Raw genomic sequence first — 20,807 nt, forward strand, 5'->3', positions numbered from 1 at the left:
TGGTGGATAGGGCCAAGGAGAGTATTCTGGTGGAGGGGAGCAGCAGGAGCAAAGATAGGCTGGAATAAACAGGATGCCTGTGAAAAGGAGGAAATAAGTAAGCATCAGGCCTTCTATGCTCTAAGGAGCAGAGGGCGGGACTTCCTAGGCAGCTCTGCCCATTGCAGAGGATTGCAACAGGATAGGGTGAGGGTAGGGGTTCTGGGGTTCCTGGAAGATGACTGAAGCCCATAAGGCTGGCACTGTGCCCAGTGTGTGGCTAAAACTGGCCCTGCCCAATATTGCTGGGGTGGGAGAGCCATGGCCTGAGGGCTGGTTCCTGGAAGTCTAGCCACCATCCCCATCCCATGGCTCCCCAACTCTGCTGCATTCTAGTTCTGGTTCTCTCCCAGAATCAGGGTGCCCACTGGTTTTAGCTCTGTCCCAAGCACCTCTCTATCAATCTGGCTTCCAGATAGGCTATCCTCAGTTCCTCAAGCCCCTGAGGCACTCTGGCCTCCAGGTTTCTGAGCATCCATCTTTAAATCATAACAGAGTCACTTTCTTATTGATTTCATTTTATCTTCCCAACAACTTCACTAAATAGGTATTATCATCATTATCTCCATTTTTCAAATTCAGGTCTTAAAATTCAAGATTTCGTCCTCTCTCATTCTACTATATACCATGCAACCTACTTCTCTCTCTAGATTTAGAATCAAGGGGTTATTTCTTCTGCATTATTCTGGACTCATCTATCAGCCTTCATCTATTTTGGTTCCAGTGCTGGGCTCTGCTAGCAGGGCATAACTCTTAAATGCCAGGCCTGGGAACCTCAGTCCTACAACTCTCTGGACTCTTGACAGCAGCAAGCTGTTTTGGCCTGAAAGTGGGGCTCAGTATCCCCTCAACTCCTCAGTTAATCCTCTAAGAATTCTTATCTATGGAAGGGAACTTCCTCAAAGACTTTTCTATCTCATCCATACCCAAACTAGAGCACAAAGGGAAAATAATGGGTGGTCTAGGAGGTCTGACTCTACCATCTGGGCCTCAGTTTATATCCCCTCTTTCCCCAGCCACTTACTTTATTAAGAGGGGCCTCACTATTCCCTGGTCCCAGACCCCCTCCACCACCTCCTCCTGCCATCCGGGGTAACCGCCATGCTCTGCTGCCTAGGATAACACCCACCCCTCCCCTTGCCCCCTGTGGCTGCCTCCCCTTTCCGTCTGTTGAGAGAGGAAGCCAGGGGGTGGCGGGTGCAACACTGCAGGGCACTGATAAAGGGACAGCCCTGCCCCCGCCCCCTGGGGCCACTGCGGTCAGACCAGCAGGCAAGCAGGCAAGACAGCCAGCTCCTTCTGGGACCCAAGGGCCCTCCCCTGGTTCCACCTCTACCCGCCCTGCCCTACTCGGGAAGCTGGTTGCATAACCCATTAGGGTGTTTGGCAACTTTGCTTGTGGCTTGACCTGATGCTGGTGGTGGTGTGCACACGCTTTGGGGTGAGGGTGGGGGTGGATTGAGCAGGGGTGACAAGCAGTCAGTCTTTTGGGGGTGGGTGAGTAGTATGGATGGGGAATGGTATAGCAGTAAAGATATGTGGCCACATTCTTCTCCATGTTCTGTCTGCTACCTTTGCTGAAGTGGGAGAATCTTGGGGGATAAGAAAATCTTAGGTATCACACCTTGCCAAGCCACAGGCACTATCTTCAGGCTCCTAATGCCCTGTTAATCTTACATTAAGCAAAGGAGACTTAAGGTAGAAGAGTGTTGACTCTGGACACGAGAAATCTGAGAGGAGGGGTCTAAAGGAACCATTCTCACCCCAAGGGCTATAAGGGTGTTCTGGAGACAGTACACAGACTGGGAACTGCAGTAATGGCCTCTTTTTACAGGAGGGCAGTGAGGGTGAGGCAGAAGAGTTACCTCCACCTGTCTCTCCTTGCCTGAATAAAGGCTGCCTGTTCATTTAGCTCAGCCTACATGACTGTGTCTGTCCCCCTAATAAGTAGTAAACTGCTTCAATGCTTCAAACACTTCTATGAATGCCTGTTGCTTACAGGATGAAATACAACCTCCCTAACTTGACTTTTAAGACACTTTACAATCTAGCGCCAAACTTCCCAAGCTTATCTTCTACTACATCTTACCCCTACACCCCACCCTAGTAAACCCAAAGTACTATGCTGTGTTTTATATCTCTGTGCCTTTACACCTTTGCGTGGAATACCCTTCTCCCCTTCTCTGCCTGGTGAACCCCTAGTCATTCTCCACAGCTCAGCTTAATTTTCATCCCCTCTGTGAAGTCCTCTCTGAATTTCACCAGGCAGAAATTCAGCTTCATAGCACTTTATATAGACCTAATCAGTGTACTTTCCCCAACTAAGCTATGAATGAGGACATGGACTATGTCATATTCATCTTCGTGTTCCTGGAGTGTGAACCTCAGTAGACAGTCAATAAATATTTGTTGAATGAATGAATGAATGATGAGGCTTGTGTATTCATAGTTGTATCTGCAATGCCACAAACTGTGTCCTAAACTGGTAGTTTTCATTCAATAAATGTTTGTTGACTAGCTGTAACTTTATCGTTATTTAATCAGCCATAAGTGTGACTATCACCACCCCTAACCCCCTGTGAGGTGCCCAAATAAAAGTATGCAGGTGAGAGAGCTATATCTGAATGTGCGAGTTTGTGACCCAGATTCATGTCTGAGTCATCAAGGGATTCTGAACCCACATGTAACATGCAATGAAGCCATGGGTCACCTCCTGTCCTACATAAATCATACATGTAGAATCATGATCTCCTGGGATAGAGATGGAATTCAAAACATTTAACTGTGGGTTTGGCATAGGCATTGATAAATCCCACACACATGGGCTGCAGGGAGGCTGTAAAGAAGTGGTATTGCATTGCCTCGTGAATTGCTTGGTTGTTTCTGGGTTGTGGGGGGTCCTGAGAGAGTACTGGGGTGGCTGATGTAGTGGTGGGGAACATTTGGAGGACTCTCAGCAGCTATTCTTTATCAACTGGGACAGAACATTTTCATTGTTTCAACAGTGAACACAATCCTATCAGAGAATACTGGCTGAATGCCAGACCTACCTTGGGGTGGCATCTGTCTGCTTCCTCCGTCTTTAACTGTTTTCAATTTAACTTGAGCACCATAAGGAAAAAATAGAGAGAGAGAGAAAAAGTGTAAGCTGCAGCTGTAAGGACTGAAGCTAGACATAAGAAGGACTTTCCTTAGAGCTGAAAGCCACTAAAAGCTAAGAGGAAGCAAGATTCTTGTCTCCTAGTCTCTGGAGAGAGATCTGTTTGGCCTGGGACTTGGGTTGTGTGTTGGAGGCAAAAGGATGAATGAGTAACTTCCAGGGGTACTTACTGACCTGATACACAGCTGCTGTGGGTGCTGTGGGGGATAGACCTGATATCCTACACATAGGTCCTGGCCTGTCCAGGGTATGTGGCTGCCATGTGGTTGGGGTGCCTGGCAGAAAGGAGGACAGAGGGCGCCTGGGGTCCCCTTTAAGGGAGGTGAATAATGTCCCTGCTGGGTGCCCCCCCCCAACTCCCCCCAGACTGACAACAAACCTGGCCAAGAAAGAGGCCTTTGTCCTAGGACATCTGAGGCTGTAGGGGGAGGGGAGAAGGCTACAGGTGAAAGGACACATCAAAGCAGCCGGCTGCCTCTCCCTAAAATAGCTCCCCTACCCTTTCCCAGAACCCAGGCTTTCCTTAAATAAAAGCAGTGCCCTAAATGCCCACCTGTCTAAACAGCTGGAACACTAGAGACCTGGCCCTTTTCATCAACTGCCTTCCATCTTGCTATGACTCAGTTTCCCTGTCCCTAGGAGAGTCAAGAGAGCAGAAGGAAAGAGGTTACAATGTGTATCAAGTTTAGAGGTCACTTCGGAGTAGACCATCAGCTTGGAATTCACCATCTGCATGGGAGAAACACAGACCTGGCTGGACTGCTGGGCTCAGAAGGAGGGATGGGAGAAGCTTGGAGCCATGTGTGCCCCTGCTGGCCGGGATCAGGGTGGGGGTGGAGTGTGGGCAGAAACCACACAGGGCTCAAGTTTCCTCTCTTGGCCAGAAGGGGCAGGAGGAGAGGAGGGCCACGGGGAAAGGGGAGGGTTGGAGGAAGGACGAAGAACTCCGGCTGAGGGCTTCATAGAGGAGGCTGGTGCACCGCCCCGCAGCTCCCCATGCTCAGTGCGAGCCTCCAGACTACGCGCACAGCAATGGCCAGGGGGCGGGGCACAGACCTCCCAGGTTCTCAGAGGTAGCAAGGATCCTCACGAAGGAGGTGTCAGCCCAGGCCCAGCCTCCCCAGAGACAGCACCCGGAGCCTCATCTCTCTCTGCACCCTGCTTGGACCCTGCCACAGGTGCCTGAGGGGCCGGGTGGGAGAGGGATTTTAGTGGGATCCAGGGACAGGCTGGGGAAGTGGAGGAGGGAGACAGAAAATACCCAACTTTTAGCATGTTCTTTAGCCATCTCAGACCTTCCCAGATTGCCCCTGGTTTAGGAATTTGACATCTTTAGAAACTCCTCTGGGAGAAGACCTGGATGACTTCTGGAGTGTTCTGAGATCCTTGGGGTGAAAGGCTATGGATGGGGACCAGAGAGTGGTCCCCTGAGGCACCCTTGAGGAGCTGGAGTGTGACCCTGAGTGACCCTTCAGCAGACTAGTTGCCCTGGGGAAGATAGTAGACTCTCAGGTGCATAGTACCGGCCTTTCTTCCCTCCATGTCATCTTGCTGCCCCGTCCAGCTGCCTAGCGAGGTTTGGTGGAGGCTGAGGAATTGAACACACGGGATGCCTGGATCACTGGGAAGTGCTGTGCCAGCAAGATGCGGGGGTGGGAGTGGGGGATACTAGTACTCGCCTCCCTTTGCCCCTTCTCTTCTCGAGCACTAGAGATCAGCTGGAACTGGAAGGGAGAGGAAGGCATCCCATCCCTAGTGTGGTTCCTTCCAACTGGAAATATTGGCAGCAGAAAGGGAGTGGGCAGGGAAGCAGTAGAAGAGAAGAGGGGCTGGGGCTGGGACTCTCTAGTCATTGGCCCCCAAAGAACTGCAGTTTGGGGTCTAAGGACCAAGTGACAGAATGGCAGAAACTTGTCCCTCTTTCCCTAGTTCCCATACACCTATCTGAGTTATGTGTGTCCCCAGGAGATTGAATCTCACTCTGATAAGCTCAATCTGTCCTTTTCCTCCATTCCCTTTGTTTCTCTCTCACCTTCGTGGCCCTCTCCCTCTTCAGGGATCCTTTCTAATCTTTCTAAGTAAGTTGCTCACTGGCCACTCCACACGCCAAGTTTCACTGATCTCTCTTCATTCTTTCACTGCTTCTGTTGACACCTGGAAAGGTGGAGTGGTCTAATAAGCCTCAGAACAGGGTCCCAGAGTCAAGTGCCCCCTCCACCTCGTCAAGGCAGTTAGACACCTGGGACAGCAGTTGAGGACAAAAGCCTTCCTCTCCCCAGCATCTCTCCCTAAATGGTCCTCATCCTGTATCCTTAAGCAAAATGCCCCATGTCATTCTGTGTGTACACAGGGACTGTGATAAGATCTTTCTGGGTAAGAACATCAGGATGAGTATAAAGAGGGTAGATTATAGTCCGTGGAGATGGCTCCAGTCCTACCTGATACACAATGTTGGGGAGTAAGATGGCTGTGTGACTGCAAAGTGTGGGCTGAACTAGGAAATGAAACTGATTATTGTATAAGAAAAGGGACACAGGGAGTCCTGGTCCACTTTCCAGGTATCTCTGTAATTTCTGCACCATTTGTGACATTCTTTTGGATCCAATTCTGACTATACCCTCTTCCTTGATTTATACCACTGGCTGCTACCCCCCTGGTGATCCTCAGCAGGGTAGGCTCCTAAGACTCAAAAGGGCCTATGCCTGGCATATAGATGACCACCCATCACTGAGTGCCTAGGGAAAAACATACTCCTCCCCTTTGGCCTAGTGCAAACTTGCCACTGTATCAGAAAGCTGATCCAGAGGTTCTCTTCAACTCCCCCTTCCTCACCTTCTTGCCTCCCTCTGCTCCCCTTCTGGATTCTCATTTCCCTGTCCTAGGGTGAGGGGGAGATTGAGCTCCTGGTCTTCGTGAGAAGGAGCTGCTATCTGTCCACTGGGGCAGTCAGAACCCAGTGTTGCCTGGGTCAAAGATTTGAAGCTAAGAGAAGACAAGAGATCACTTGCCAGGCTCCTTTCTGGCATTGTGTTTTTTCCCTGTAAATCCATATGGTTGGACTAATTCCGTATTTCTCAAGGTTGAGTGGACCTCTGTCATCAGAAATACCAGGGCACTTGTTAAAATGCTGATTGCTTGGGTACCTGCACCTATGAATTCAACTCAGCAGGTCTGGGGTGGCTTTCAGGATTCTGCTTTTACCAGTACCCTGGGTGAATGGTGCACAATAAAATTTGTGACTGCCTGAGCTAGACACAGTCTACTGCCTCTAGCAGCAAAGAGGCTTTTCAGTCCAGTTTCCATTAAATGGAAGAGACTGAATGAAGCAATTTGCCCAAGGTCATGCATCTGGAAGGCCAGAGAACCTTTCTCCTGCCTCCTAGGGCAGGATCTTTGTACTGCACCTAAGAGTCAGATCCAGGAAGATAAAGGAGGGATAAAGGGTGGGGGTAAGTGGGTGTGTGAAGGACTGTGAGGCAAGAGCCATTGTCCCTGCCCCATAAACCCCTTCTCCATTCACTTTGCCTTTGGGCAATTTCCTCCAGAACCTGGGTGGGGGAGGGTGAGTTTCCGGTGTTGAAATGGCATCCTGGACAGACATAAACACCCCACCCACTCTGTCCACTGGCCAAGGGCCTGTGCCTGTACCAACTCTCAGCTCTGGGGATGGCAATAGAACAAGGGGTTAGGGTCAGGAGCTAGGGGAGATCCTCTTTCAAAAGGATATTGCAGTTCTCACTAATTATGTTGTGAGACTCAAAGAGTGGACTCCATACCAAGTAACTGTGATAGGCCATCCTGTGGTAATTTATGGTCATGCAATTTGAAGTCATTCCGTCTATCCTTTGTTCTTCTATAAGTTTCCCCTACTCCTAGCCTGCCTGTTTTTACTTATATGGCAGGAGAGGAGTATAGTGCCTGGCCCTAAGATTGATCAAGAGGTCCCTGCCAAATCTATTTGGAATTTCTTGCTGAAGGCAGGGAGAGCAGATGCAGGGAAAGATGGGTGTCAGAATAGGAAGGTAGGATGAGGAGAAGGCTGACAGAGAGAAGATGAAGGCAGAGGTGAGAGTTTGCTGAGAAAGTTAAGCTGTCCAAGCATAAAGGGACGTCCAACACCCGGTTCTACAAATGAGGAAACAGGCTCAGAGAAGTGCTATGACTTGCCCAACATCACACAGCTACTTTGTGTCAGACCTGAAACTAGAGCCCAGATCAAAAGAAAAGGGGCTGGATGGGAATGTGTATTCAAGGCTCTAAAGATATATTTCCCAGAAGAGAAAAGAGACTGAGATCCCACAGAAAGAACTGATGATGTAGACCACCATTATTAAAGGCTTGGGGTATCCAGACGGAAGAGCAGGATGGGAAGGTGCCTGGAAGGCAATATAGGCTAGCAGACTCAGTCAGTAGAGGTTCCAGACCTGACTGTTATTTACCAGCTTGGGTTTCAATTTCTGAATGAACCTTATAGGATCTTTGTGAAAATCAATCTTACAAACAAACGCTCGTAAAACACCAATACAGTTCTTGACAAAAGTTTAATAAGTCTTTGTTACAGTTGTTATATTACCTTAGAAGAGGAAAGATCCCTGGCTGTGGGTTGGGGTATGGCCAAGATGACCCTGTGGGAACACAGGGAAGAGGTTCAGTGACTCCAGAGACCATTCCTCCTCTGCTGTTTGCAGCTGATAAACCTCTTATCTGCCCCAGGCAGGAGAGTCCAGGGCCAGGATAGGAGGAGAGGGCAGGGCTGCTATCAGCCACCAGGCCTGGGCCATATCTCAGAGAAGGGGAGGGACTGTCTGCTTGGCTCTTCCCACAACACACTCCTTGGGGATCCCCAAGTACTCACTCTCATCTTGGGTAGAAAAGACTGAGATCTTACAACAGAGGAGGAAAGTAGGAGTGATCTCTGATATTGCCCCAGAAAATTGGGGGGGGGGGGTTGGAATCCAGAAGACATGACGTCTGCCCCAGCCAGTGATACTGTTTTGGGGAGAAAGAAGTAAGGTAAAGAGAACGCATCTTGTCCAAAAAAAAGGTTAAGACCTAATGTGCTCCCCAAGGAACTGACTACAGCCATAGCAGGTGAGGTGGAGATCACATCACAGAAAAAGACTTTCTTGCTTAAGGAGTTGGTTGATTAGTTCAGCATGAGTGGAGGGGATGAGGTCTCTTATTCTTTCAGGTGACGTTGGAAGGAGTCTCTCTATGGAGGTAGGCAGGACAAAATTGCTGACCCCTAGCAGGAGAGCTCTAACCCGCATTTCTCCTTTGACACAGGTTGTAGGGGCCATTTGGGCTTTGGGGGACCCTGGACCAGGCCCTGGCCCAGTAGGATGCCCCCGTGTCCTCCCCAGCAGAGCAGGAACAGGGTGACACAGCTGCCCACTCCGGAGCTGGGCGAGATGGAACTGACTTGGCAAGAAATCATGTCCATCACTGAACTGCAGGTGAGTGGAGTTGGGGGTGGGGGGCTGAGGGAAGGGAGTAGAGAAGCAGAGTCTAGCTGGGACTGAGGCAGGGGGTTGGAATAAGGAGGGCTCAGGGTCTCAGACTGGAAATGTTCCAGACACTGAAAAAGAAAGGGCTGGAGTAGGAGGGAGATCTGGATGTTAGACTAGAAAATTAAGGGGAAGGGGGTGTGGAAAAGCAGGGGACAGGAGTGGTGGGGAAGGAAGGATCTGATTGGGGGTGTAAGCTCTCTCAGCAGCCACTCTGCTCACATCTCTCTACCCCACCTCCTGCCCCGCCTTCCCTTTCTCACCTTTTCTTCTGATCTCCCTCTCCTCCAATCCTGCTCATCTTCTTCCTTCATTTTCTCCCCCTGCCCTCAGCAACTGGGCCCCTTTTCCCCCAGGTAGCTGAGCAGTAGTTCAAGGGCCTCAGGAAGGGGGGGTCAGTCTATGCCGGGGTCCTCTCCTCAGGCTAGTTGGACAAAGGGGTGTCTGTTGACCTAACAATAATGTCTTTGTCCCCAGCTGGGCTAAAGCAGGGTGGCTCCCCAATGTGGGTTGGGGGCCCTGTTTCTAGCATGTTCTCTCCTCCTCTCTGCACCTGGGCAGGGACAGAGGGACTGAAGAGTAGAGGGTAGAACTTGTGCTGGCTCCCCAAGGTGCTTCTTAGCCCCCAGACCTGGCTCTGTGCCTGCCCCCTTTTGCTCCCCTGCCACAACGCATGGGCCCTCAGGATCTGCCCTAAGCTCTGCTCCCACACAGCAGCTCCCTCTGCTGGGCAGCCAGGGCATGGCCAGGACCTGAACTTGACCCTTTGACCCTAGATAACCACAGCAAGAAAGGGTTCTGAGGGGTCATCTTGGATAACAACTCCTTGTCTTCCTGAAAGAAATAAAGAAACATGAGCCATTTCAACCCAGTAAGAACTCCTGAGGAGGAGGAGGAGCAGGAGCAGGAGGAGGAGGAGGAGATTCCATAATTGTAATGTTCGTTCTTTCTGAAATCTGACCTCAGTGACATCCATTCCTGTTTAAGCTACTTTCTTCTTGGAATTGTTATATTGCAACTTTACAAGAAGCTTTCAATGATTTTTAGCACCTTTTTGTTCGTTTGTTATTATCTCACTGGGTCTTTCAGAAGGAAGGACCCGGCTTGGTCCTGAGAGAGAGCTGCTTCTCTTCTCAGCATGTCTCCAAATCTCTTTATGTCTTTTCTTGCAGGGCCTAAATGCTCCAAGTGAGCCAGCGTTTGAGCCTCCAGCTCCAGCCCCATACCCTGGGCCCCCACCACCCCCAACTTACTGTCCCTGCTCAATCCACCCGGATGCTGGCTTCCCCCTTCCCCCACCACCTTATGAGCTCCCAGTACCCTCAACTCATGTCCCAGACCCCCCATATTCTTATGGCAATATGACCGTACCAGTCTCCAAGCCACTGACCCTCTCAGGTCTGCTCAGTGAACCCCTCCCAGACCCCTTAGCCCTCCTTGATATTGGGCTGCCAGCAGGGCCACCCAAGCCCCAAGAAGACCCAGAATCCGACTCAGGATTATCCCTCAACTATAGTGATGCCGAATCTCTTGAGCTGGAGGGGACAGATGCTGGTCGGCGGCGCAGTGAATATGTAGAGATGTATCCGGTGGAGTACCCCTACTCACTTATGCCCAACTCCTTGGCCCACCCCAACTATGCCTTGCCAACTGCTGAGACACCCTTAACCTTAGAGCCCTCCTCAGGTCCTGTGCGGGCCAAGCCCACTGCACGGGGGGAGGCAGGGAGTCGGGATGAGCGTCGGGCCATGGCCATGAAGATTCCCTTCCCTACGGACAAGATTGTCAACTTGCCGGTAGATGACTTTAACGAGCTATTGGCTAGGTACCCACTGACGGAAAGCCAGCTGGCACTAGTCCGGGACATTCGACGGCGGGGCAAGAATAAGGTGGCTGCCCAGAACTGTCGCAAGAGAAAGCTGGAGACCATTGTGCAGCTGGAACGGGAACTGGAGCGGCTAGGCAGTGAGCGGGAGCGGCTTCTCAGGGCCCGAGGGGAGGCCGACCGGACCCTAGAAGTGATGCGCCAACAGCTGACTGAGCTGTACCGTGACATTTTCCAGCACCTGAGGGATGAAGCTGGCAACAACTATTCCCCTGAAGAGTATGTGTTGCAACAGGCTGCTGATGGGGCCATATTCCTGGTGCCCCGGGGAACCAAGATGGAGGGCACAGACTGAGCTGCCCAGAGGGGTGGGCCTGGTGATGGAGGTTTCCTTCATTCCCTTCTGATAAAGGTAATCCCAACCCTGAGGCCCAAAAGAGGACAACAGTGAAAAACCTGACATTTGTTAGGTGCAAGGTGTGTTCAATGAAGCTTGCCTTGAGACAAGTATGTGAGGGAAAGGCTGGAATCTTTCTGTGATTCAGCTCCCCAGGTCTCCAACCTCCACCTCTTGTTTGAGCTTTGGTATATATAAAGCACTCTACAGAAATAGCCTTCCACTGTGTCTTCCTTCTCGAGGGAGGGTGATGAGCTGAGCTTTCCTCGGAGCTCATTTCTTGGTGATGGTGGGGAGGGAATCCTGCCAAGCTCATTTCTTTCCCCTATAGCTCTGTATAATAGTGGCACTCACAATTTTGGCTCTATCGGTGTGCAATCTACCATCTTCATCTTCCCTTTTAGAGCCAAGGGCCATGAATGATCTGAGGAACCCCACTCTCCCTGGTGGTCTTCTATTTATAGAGCCAGGATTGCTGCCAAAGCTGGCTAGACCCTCTATGCAAAGTCCCTGAGGTTTATTTAGGCTCCTCCTTTCCTCAACAGTTGGAACACAGAAAAACCTAGAATGCCCACAGGCTTTTTTTCTATTCCCCTCCTGTGTACTTCTGTAGGATTCCCACAGCCTGGGGCCTGATGTGCCCGAGCTCCCTCAAAAGATAGAGCTACTCTTGATTGGAATGAATTTGATTGGACATCAAAGTTTCAGGGGATTTCACACCCAAGTCTGGGTAAAACTTGCTCCACAGTGGAGTACCATATGCATTTTGGTGAAATTTTCCTTCTTTAAAATTTTTATTCATTTGAGAGAGGGGAAGGGAAAAATAAACACCAACCTGCCATTCCACCCACCCATGCATTCAATGGTGGATTCCTGCATGTGCCCTTACCCGGGGTCTGCAACATTGGCTCACTGGGACAATGCTCCAACCAACTGAGCTACCTACCTTGCCAGGGCCTGTGAAATTTTCTATCTCCCTGGATATGTTAGACACTACCCAATTCTTGTCTCCCCCACCACCCCCTTTCTAGATTCTTGAAGACCTAAGGACTTTTAGGTATATACACATACAAGTTTTTTCAATATAATTTTCTTGAGACAGAATTTTTCAGATGTCACATCTAAGTTCTTGACACCACACCTTCATCTCCTCGGAGTTGGGTGGTTCCCAATCTTCTCAGGAACTGAACCATACCAAGTATTTATTTGGTTATTTTGCTTCTATTTATACTTCAGCTTTACTAGCTCAGTTCCAATGGGGGAACCTTACTTCCAGGTTCTGATAGACACTTTTGAGACAAAAGCAGAAAAGTGATAAAAATACATGAAACTTTCATACCTACATTCTGAAAAACATGCCCAGGTTTAGGGAACTGAAAATAATGTAAAACTTTCTATTCCTAATAGATTTGAAGACAGTCCAGACAACTAGTCAACTTTGTTTTCTCAAAAAATTGAACATGTGGGACCAAATTGTAAAGTGCAGGGCCTGGGGTTATCTGTTCAGAAATTAGTCCATCCAAGGCACATCACACTGATTTTTCCATTCTAACCAGGCTCAAAGATTAATTCTGAGGCAAATTTAGACATTTAGTCAACAAATATTCAGCACTTAAGCTCTAGTTCTAATTGGAGACACTGAACCGGACAATGCTGTGCTTATAGACATACATTGCCATGGAGAAGACCATCATATACATTGTTTGGTATGTGCCTAAAGCAGGTGGAACCTGGTTTTGGAGAGTGAACTGGGTTGTGAGCCAGTTTGCAAGAACTAGAACAGCAGTTGAGCATCGACCTATGATCCAGAAGACTGAGGTTTGATTCCCAGTCAGGGCACATGCCCAGGTTGTAGGCTCGATTCCCAGTAGGGGGTGAGTGCTGGAGGCAGCTGATTAATGACTCTCATCATTGATGTTTCTCTCCCTATCTCTCTGAAATCAAGATATATTTTTAAAAAACAGGGTAATTAGTTTGCTTGAGTCTATTTCCTCTACCTTCTATCTGTAAAGCATCAAAATATACAACACAATAGGTCTTTTTTTTTAGAGGGAATCAATGTGAGAGTGTAACATTGATCTGATGCCTTCTTCATGCCCCCTACCCAGGATGGATCCTGCAACCCAGGCATGTGTCCAGACTGGGAATCGAAACTGCCAACCTTTTGGTGCATGGGACAAAGCCCAACTGGGCCACACTGGCCAGGGGTAAAATTTTCAATAATGCTTTTAGCTCTTAACCAGTGTCACCTCAATAAATTAAAAAAAAAAAAAAAAAAAATGTACTTAGCAAACTGATAGCCCAAGTTGTCCTAGCCCACCAAATGATTGTGTGAGAAACCACACGTATTAACTTCAAGTCACAAATGGAGATTCTTATTAAGTAGCAAGATAACTTACTTATGGAATCACATATACCTCACTACCTGCCACCCCTCCCCTTAGCTAGATTAAAATTAAGGTGGTAGAGGGAAAATGTTGAGCATTTGCTAAAATTGTCTAAGACAGACAGCCAATATATACTTGTTCAAAGATGATACCCACTATCGTCATTAGAACTTAACAGATAAGCAGAGCTCTCAGAAGAGACTGAACGGGACAGCTCTGGCTTTCACAACCTGACTCTCTTGCCAGGAGAGCTAGTAAAAGGGCATGTTCAAGTGGAGCAGTAACTAACAGCTTACTTCTAACAGAGTTAAGATTTAGCCCTGCAGTGAGAGCTGTTTCCAGATTTCACTACACCATGGTGCCAAACCAGTTCCCACAACCCAATCCTTCCTCCTTGACCTGAATGCCAACCCGGGGTCATCTAAAGCATTTACATAAAACTGCTGGGTTCAAAATGCAATGACTATTTACACAGGGCCCTGCTCCTTTAGGTTGACCCTGCTAGAGAGTCTTCTGGTTTAGCAGACACCTGGTATACCTCCTATATTTATCATTTTCAAACTTGAAGGGTACAGTATCAGGTTTACTGTAAGGATCGTGAAAGGAGAAAAGAAACAAAGACAAGTTAAAATCATTTTATTAAAAGTCCATTCATAAAACTGAATGACTAATTCAAGCTGTAGCACAGCTAATGAGAACTGCATGGCAGTGAAAATGAAGTACACAGTGGCTCAGATAAAGGTTGTCCTCATAAGGATGTTCCTGCAAAAAGGAAAAAAGGCTATGAAGTATTTACACAAGCAGGTGAAAGACTCCCCTTTTCTTTACTGGGAACCCAGTTGCTCTATTAACTGATTTCTATTAGATCAGGTTATAGTCTTTTTGGTTCTGAGGCAAAGACTCATTCTCTTTACTTTGGCAATACCAATCACTCTTGCTTACCATTACTTTATCAAAATTTACCTTTTAGCCATGAGCTTGGATAGATGTTTCTGTTTTTTAAGACAGTTGGTAAGCCTGTAGTAGCAGACAGACTCCTCCCTAGAAAAGCAAACAATCTTTAGAACTAGCTTTTCTCTGAGACCAAGTCCCATCTCAGGCTAAACCCCCACCCCCCCATTAATGGTCCACCCACCCTCCCACCATCATTTTGGGGAAGATTCTAATTCTAATGCATTATTTTGAGCCATTGTTTTAAGGAAATGGGTCAAAGAAGGCAGGAAATGAAATTAAAGGACAATTCACAGTAGAGACAGTTAAAGTGCTCATTTCCTTCAATTGGTATCCACCAAGACTAGGGTGTCAATTTAAAACAATCCATCTCCAGAAAAACCAAGTTCAGCTTAACTGGACTAGTTTTGGCTCAATATATTAAGGAGAATATAACAGAAAACTGGATTTTAGGTAACTATATGGATATGTAAGTAAAATCTGTTCTTACCTACCAGCATAGCAAAAAAACCTTTCCTCCTGGTTCTGACTGCTAGTCCTAAGAGTCAGGTGTGCCTTACTTTGTCTGCCTCCTTCCTTGCGATGGTCACTGAAACTTCACTCCCTCCTAGCTTTCATGGAGCGTGCCGTGGCCTGCCCCTGGCTTATCTGTACTCCACATACCACAAGTGTCTACTCTCAGCTGTAGAGTGTCTGAGCTCCGAGCCATTCGCGCTATACTTGCTAGCAGTTCCTAGTAGCTGAACATCTCTCCTGGATCTTTAAAGGCATTGTCAGGAATCCTGAGGTATCTGCAAACTCCCTCAATAGTTAAGGTTCCACCTGCCATTGCAAACTCAGCCAATATCAAACCCATGGAACTGTATCATCCATCCATGCTTCCCCACCCACCTCCACCTCCCACCCACCACCCCCTACCCTCCCCCCACAAACTTCCAAGTAACACACCCATGGGATGAAATACAGTCCTAGTGATAAACAAATCTCTATGCTACTACGTAGGTACAATGGCACTGAAATTGAAGGTATCAAAGGGAGGGCTCAAAAGAACCTATGTACAAGTAACAACGACTAGATATTAAGTAACTGTTAAAAGATTTAAAAATCATTTTCTATACAATTAACATTTTAGGATGGTTGTGTGATCTTGTGCCATGTTTAAAGGAAAACTGCAGTTAGCTTGTTTGTAAGCAGTATGGTTCCTCAACATGTCCATAGTTTTTATCTCCAAATAGGAAACTAGTGTTTAAAATCTATAAACCCCTATAAAGACCCACCCAATCAGAATAAAGTAAACTGCAGTTTTCCTTTAATGTAAACCTGTTTTTTGTGTAGAAATAAGAAATTCTTACTGGTGCTGGTCAATTTTAAAAAATGGCTCCCAAATAATTCTAATCTGTGAACTTTTGGGGTGGCATTAGCCAGCAGCTAGTTCCTATTCTTTGGCAAAGTTTTGAACTTGAATTGTGATAGAAGCATTCAACATTATCAGGGGTAGTGGGTAGGGAAAGTCCAAAGCTCTGCCAGTCCCAAATCCATACAGTTGTCATTCCATTCAAGAGGATATTAAATCGTTTATTGATTACACATGATAATGGATGATACACAAGCTTCATACCCATCTATATTTTTATCTGGTACCATAATTCAATTTAGATATATTGCATAGGATGTGCCAACAATCATTAATAACCAAATAAACTCCATGACTCTGCTTGGGTGACCCTTTTAATGGTGAACTCCAGGCCACAACACAGTAACTGTCAATTCAACTACACCAAGGTTTCTGAAGACAATGGCTTCTGTGCCCAAGCAGGTTGTAAATAAATTTCAAATGGAACCTGGCATCACCCTGAAGGAATTCTAACTTCACACTGTTGGGGTAATTTACCAAGATGGCTTCAGAGCAGACTAACTTTACACAGCACATTTAAAAAAAGACACATTTATTCAGCGTCATGATCAGACTATTACATTTAGCAATCAACAGCATGGGTGCAAAAAAAAAAAAAAAAAAAAAAAAAAAATCTACATTAAAACCCTTTGTTGGAATGCTTTACACTTTCCACAGAACAGAAACTAAAATAACCTGTTATACAATTAGTCACAAATACAGTCCTCGAGTTTTTTTGCCCATTCACATGAGTATTGTCTAAAACATGTCTTCTTTGTAGCAGCTAGGCCCTGCCACCACTGTGCTTGGCTGAGTTCACAAATCTGTTGTAACCTGTAGCTTCCCTGTCACTTCTCTGGCTCTCCTCTCCTGCTAAGCTTTGTTTCCTGTTGAACAATATGGAATAAAGTTGTTAATCTAAACATATTAAGACTTAAGGCTACAATCCAATATCAAGTTGTTTCCCACAAATTTTGCTGATCTGATTATTAACTTAATATCCACAATTTTACTGAAGTTATAATGTTAACTATGTTGCACTGCTTAGCTACATTAGGGTTACTGGGTTCATTATCAATTATAAAAATTATGCCAAAACACAAAAAGGTGTTTACTTACCTGGCAGTAATTAAAACCTTCTGCCACTGCCATAGCTACTGCTGCTGCTGGAACCGCCATAGCCACCTAAGAATAAGGTTTGTTTCTTTAAACTTTTGGAAATACCAACAGTAATGCTTTTATATTTGAGGCAATAAAGTTTAAATCTGAGTTTAAGCTTAGATGATGTTTTCAACCAGATTGCAAATTACCAGTCACTTAAATATTCAGGTTTTAAATTATCACCTTTTAATTACCAGTACTAGTTTATAAATACACTTAACCCTGTAATACTAAACACACACACACACTTTACCTTGGTTTCGTGGTTTGGCAAAGTATTGACCTCCACCACCATAGGGGCCAGAGCTTCTGCCTCCAAAGTTTCCTCCTTTCATAGGTCCAAAATTTGAAGACTGATTGTTGTAATTACCAAAGTCATTGTAGCTTCCGCCACCTCCAAAATTGCTTCCTAGGAATGGAAAGAGGACCTTTATCTGTTACTTGAGAAAGATGATTGTTCTGAGATCTATTTACTGTTCAGAATGGGAAAAAAAGTTGCATGACCTGCCTTCCTTCCTCCCAAAATCTGATGGCTCCAATGTTTATTTTTGCATTTCATCTTTTCTGGGTAAGGCATTCAGTTGAATGATCCAGTATTTTAAAAAATGTACCCAACTCACCATGACAACACAGAGCATATTCTCTAGCCTTAAAGGCCTTCCACCTAGGGGCACTGCAAACACATGCTGGATACATCAACTAAGTGCCTATGGTCCCAAAGAAGTTAAGACACTACACATCCTACTAGAGCTAATCTAGTTCCATTTGAAGATACCACTATTCACTTATCCAACTATTTGGGAGTGAGGCGGCCCCAGCTTAAAGCTAGGAGGTAGCATAGCAAGCCCATTAAAAAGTACCATGCAGTGTACCACACAATGCTTTAAGAGCACCTAATCCCTACATGGGCATAAAGTCTACAAGACTAATCTAGCTACTGCACCAAGTACCTGGATCACTGGATACCTACCACTACCACCGCCAAAGCCGCCTCCGCCTCCTCCGTTGTTATAGCTGTCATAGCTGCCACTCCCGCCATAGCCACTGCCCTGGTTTCCATAACCCTGTCCACCACTTCCATAGCCTCTGCTTCCTCCAGAGTAACCAGGGCCGCCTCCTCCATAACCACCTACAAGAATACAATTCTTCTCAATAAGACAAAAGTATTCAACAATCAAAATCTACTTAAGCTTAATGGGCAACAGCCTGCTTGCATCATGCTGTTATGGTCAGAGTTTAGCTTGTCATGCACTAGATGCACTCAAGTTTTAGTCTCTATCAACCTATTCTACAGGTCACCAAAAAACTTTTCACCTGTTTATTCCCAAACAAAACAAAACCACAATACTTACCATCATTACCAAATCCATTATAGCCATCCCCACTGCCACCATATCCACCACCACCACGGCTGCCACCAAAGCCACCTGTAAGAAAGCAGAATTTTAAAGCAGGTTTGAAGTACATAAATTGCATACGAACAACAAACAGCCTCGTGAGTATAAGCTTTAGGAAGTAGTTCCTGTACTACAAAAATGATTTCCATACCAAAGACTAACTTCTCGTTAGTGAGAAGCCAGAACTACATTTGGATAAAATGTAACTTTGGAAACATTGACCAGTAGTTGCAATACCGCCACAGATTGCATAAAGGACAAACCATCAGAGCTAACTAAATTACAAGCTTACTATTAATTGGTAACAGTGAAGGGTATAATCAAATATACCTCGACCACTGAAGTTTCCTCCACGACCAAAGTTGTCATTCCCACCAAAACCACCTCCACGACCACCTCCGAAGTTTCCAGAGCCACTTCGACCTTAACGGGAAAAGTTTAAAGTGTTAAACCATACAGACTGGAATTGGTATTTAAGGTTTAATAAACACAATAAACCCACCTCTTTGGCTGGATGAAGCACTAGCCATCTCTTGCTTAGATAGGGCTTTCCTTACTTCACAGTTGTGGCCATTCACAGTATGGTATTTCTGAACTAAAAAATTTGAAGATAAAAAGAACAGTATGTATCTCAGAATTTAGAACACAACCCAGATTTCAGAACCCTTAACAAATGTGTCATCGGATACTCACTGACAATCTTGTCTACAGAATCATGGTCATCAAAGGTTACAAAAGCAAAGCCTCTCTTTTTGCCACTGCCTCGGTCTGTCATGATTTCAATCACTTCTATTTTCCCATACTGTTCAAAATAATCTCGTAGGTGATGTTCTTCAGTGTCTTCTTTAATACCACCGACAAAAATCTTTTTCACAGTTAAGTGGGCACCAGGTCTTTGAGAATCCTAAGAAAAAAATTAAATTGTTCATTATTACATTAGCAAAAACCTATGCCAAAATTAAGATCAAGGTTTGTTACCATCCCCAATGTGAAGTCCACCTGGTGGCACGCTTCCAAGTGACTAATGGAAAGAAAAAAAAAAATCACTTACTTCTCTTGAGACAGCCCTCTTTGGTTCCACAACTCTTCCATCCACCTTGTGTGGCCTTGCATTCATGGCTGCATCCACCTCCTCCACAGTGGCATAGGTGACAAACCCAAAGCCTCTGGAGCGCTTGGTGTTTGGATCTCTCATCACCTGAGGTGCAATTCATTTAATACATAGTAAGATCCCCAAAGCCCCTGTCATTTCTACCGTAAAGAAGGTTAACAGAAAACTTTATACTAGCCCTTTACACAAAGCCCTTCAGTTTTCCAATACCCATCTAGTGTAAATTTATCAAGAGGGAGGTTTTTAATCCCTTAAACCTACACCTTCCCTTACAAAGTTATTTGCAACTGTAATACCGTAAATATCCACAAGCATTCAGACAGGAACTATAGCAAGCCAAGAAAGTCAACTAGTTCCATTGCCCTTTTGTCTCTTCCAAGCCTTACCACACAGTCTGTGAGCGTTCCCCATTGCTCAAAATGGCTCCTCAGACTCTCATCGGTTGTTTCAAAACTCAAACCTCCGATGAAGAGCTTTCGCAGCTGTTCCGGCTCTTTGGGAGACTGGGGAAGGAGAGGGGGGAAGCGTTAAGAGGGTCTATAACGCAAAACACCTCTCACTTAGGAAAAGCAAACTAGACAGCAACTTATGTAGCACTTATTGTTCTTTCAGGTCGCAGCAAGCCACGTGCTTCCCCCCCCCCATCGGGGAGATGATAGGTTCGGGGCTGGGAAAACGCTAGCGCATGCGTCCCTACTCTCCCTCCCTCCCCACGCACGCGCAACAAAAGGACTAAGCGGGAGGGGTCCATCGCTAGTAAGAGACTACAGCTGCTTTTTAAGAAACTCACTTACTGAGACAAGGGGGAAAAACCGATTTAATGTGCCTAAGAGCTTCACTGGGAGGAAAGAGCGGCGTGATAACTAAGGATTGCAGGACGGCGGCCTCATGGCCACGACGAGGACAAAATGGCGACCTGAACTTCGGGAGGGGTAGGCCCTGGGCGCGACCAAAGAACTGCCGAATGGACCGTGCAAGTAGCCAATCCAATATGCATCTCATCGCACTCAGGAATGTGCGAGAAAGAAAATTAAGCTGGAGAGAGTCTTACCCACCTCTGACTTAGACATGACGACTGCGGGAGGGGAGACTCCAACGATGCTTATACGGCGGCGTCCACCAGCAGAAAGGAGTGATCTATGGAACGTATCTGCCAGCCTACCTTCGGCCTCGCTTTTTTATCCCGCCTCCTCCCTTGCAGCATTGGTAGACTCCGCCCCTGAATAGCTCTGATTGGATATTTGAAATACTTTCCTGCTACTATTGGTCTGTGGTGCCCCATTGCTGTAACGTCATCATTTTGGGCGTTCTACGTAGTGTCTACCCCTCGGAGTCCATTGGTTCCCAAGTTATGTTATTCTTAACTAGTCTGATTGGCTAGCCAACCGATCATTCATGCCTGAACGCACCGAGGGCATTTAAGTAAGTTTTTAGTCTTCCACCCTTCGAATGTTACATTCTACTCAGTTGTCGGAGCAT

The 20,807-nt window shown here is 46.5% G+C and overlaps 2 protein-coding genes across 6 annotated transcripts; one reads left to right on the top strand and one right to left on the bottom strand.

The window, feature by feature from the left end:
• The first annotated feature begins 4,083 nt into the window (after nucleotides 1–4,083).
• NFE2 (nuclear factor, erythroid 2) lies at nucleotides 4,084–11,138 on the top strand. Of its 2 annotated transcripts, none has more exons than XM_081127709.1 (3): nucleotides 4,084–4,377; nucleotides 8,486–8,655; nucleotides 9,879–11,132. In XM_081127709.1, the coding sequence occupies exons 2-3, from the start codon at nucleotides 8,542–8,544 to the stop codon at nucleotides 10,884–10,886; spliced, it is 1,122 nt and encodes a 373-aa protein (XP_080983835.1). In that variant the 5' UTR covers nucleotides 4,084–4,377; nucleotides 8,486–8,541; the 3' UTR covers nucleotides 10,887–11,132. The 2 variants fall into 2 exon arrangements, with proteins under 2 accessions (XP_080983835.1, XP_080983836.1); XM_081127710.1 differs by lacking the exon at nucleotides 4,084–4,377 and adding an exon at nucleotides 8,094–8,290 and having other exon boundaries at nucleotides 9,879–11,138.
• A 2,797-nt stretch (nucleotides 11,139–13,935) lies between these two features.
• On the bottom strand, nucleotides 13,936–20,491 carry HNRNPA1 (heterogeneous nuclear ribonucleoprotein A1). Of its 4 annotated transcripts, XR_013998307.1 has the most exons (12): nucleotides 20,384–20,491; nucleotides 19,715–19,831; nucleotides 19,269–19,415; nucleotides 18,911–19,121; nucleotides 18,720–18,812; nucleotides 18,548–18,640; nucleotides 18,173–18,247; nucleotides 17,791–17,949; nucleotides 17,074–17,229; nucleotides 16,779–16,844; nucleotides 14,279–14,356; nucleotides 13,936–14,077 (listed from the first exon to the last, which is right to left on the bottom strand). XR_013998307.1 is itself a non-coding variant. In XM_081130299.1 (11 exons), exons 1-10 carry the CDS (start codon nucleotides 20,396–20,398, stop codon nucleotides 16,789–16,791), a joined length of 1,122 nt encoding a protein of 373 aa, XP_080986425.1. In that variant the 5' UTR covers nucleotides 20,399–20,491; the 3' UTR covers nucleotides 15,821–16,546; nucleotides 16,779–16,788. The 4 variants fall into 4 exon arrangements, 2 of the variants coding, with proteins under 2 accessions (XP_080986425.1, XP_080986426.1); XR_013998306.1 differs by lacking the exon at nucleotides 17,791–17,949; XM_081130299.1 differs by lacking the exons at nucleotides 13,936–14,077; nucleotides 14,279–14,356 and adding an exon at nucleotides 15,821–16,546.
• Nucleotides 20,492–20,807: the final 316 nt, after the last annotated feature.

The sequence above is a fragment of the Miniopterus schreibersii genome, assembly GCF_964146895.1.
Source record: "Miniopterus schreibersii genome assembly, chromosome: 2".
Lineage (NCBI taxonomy): Eukaryota > Metazoa > Chordata > Mammalia > Chiroptera > Miniopteridae > Miniopterus > Miniopterus schreibersii.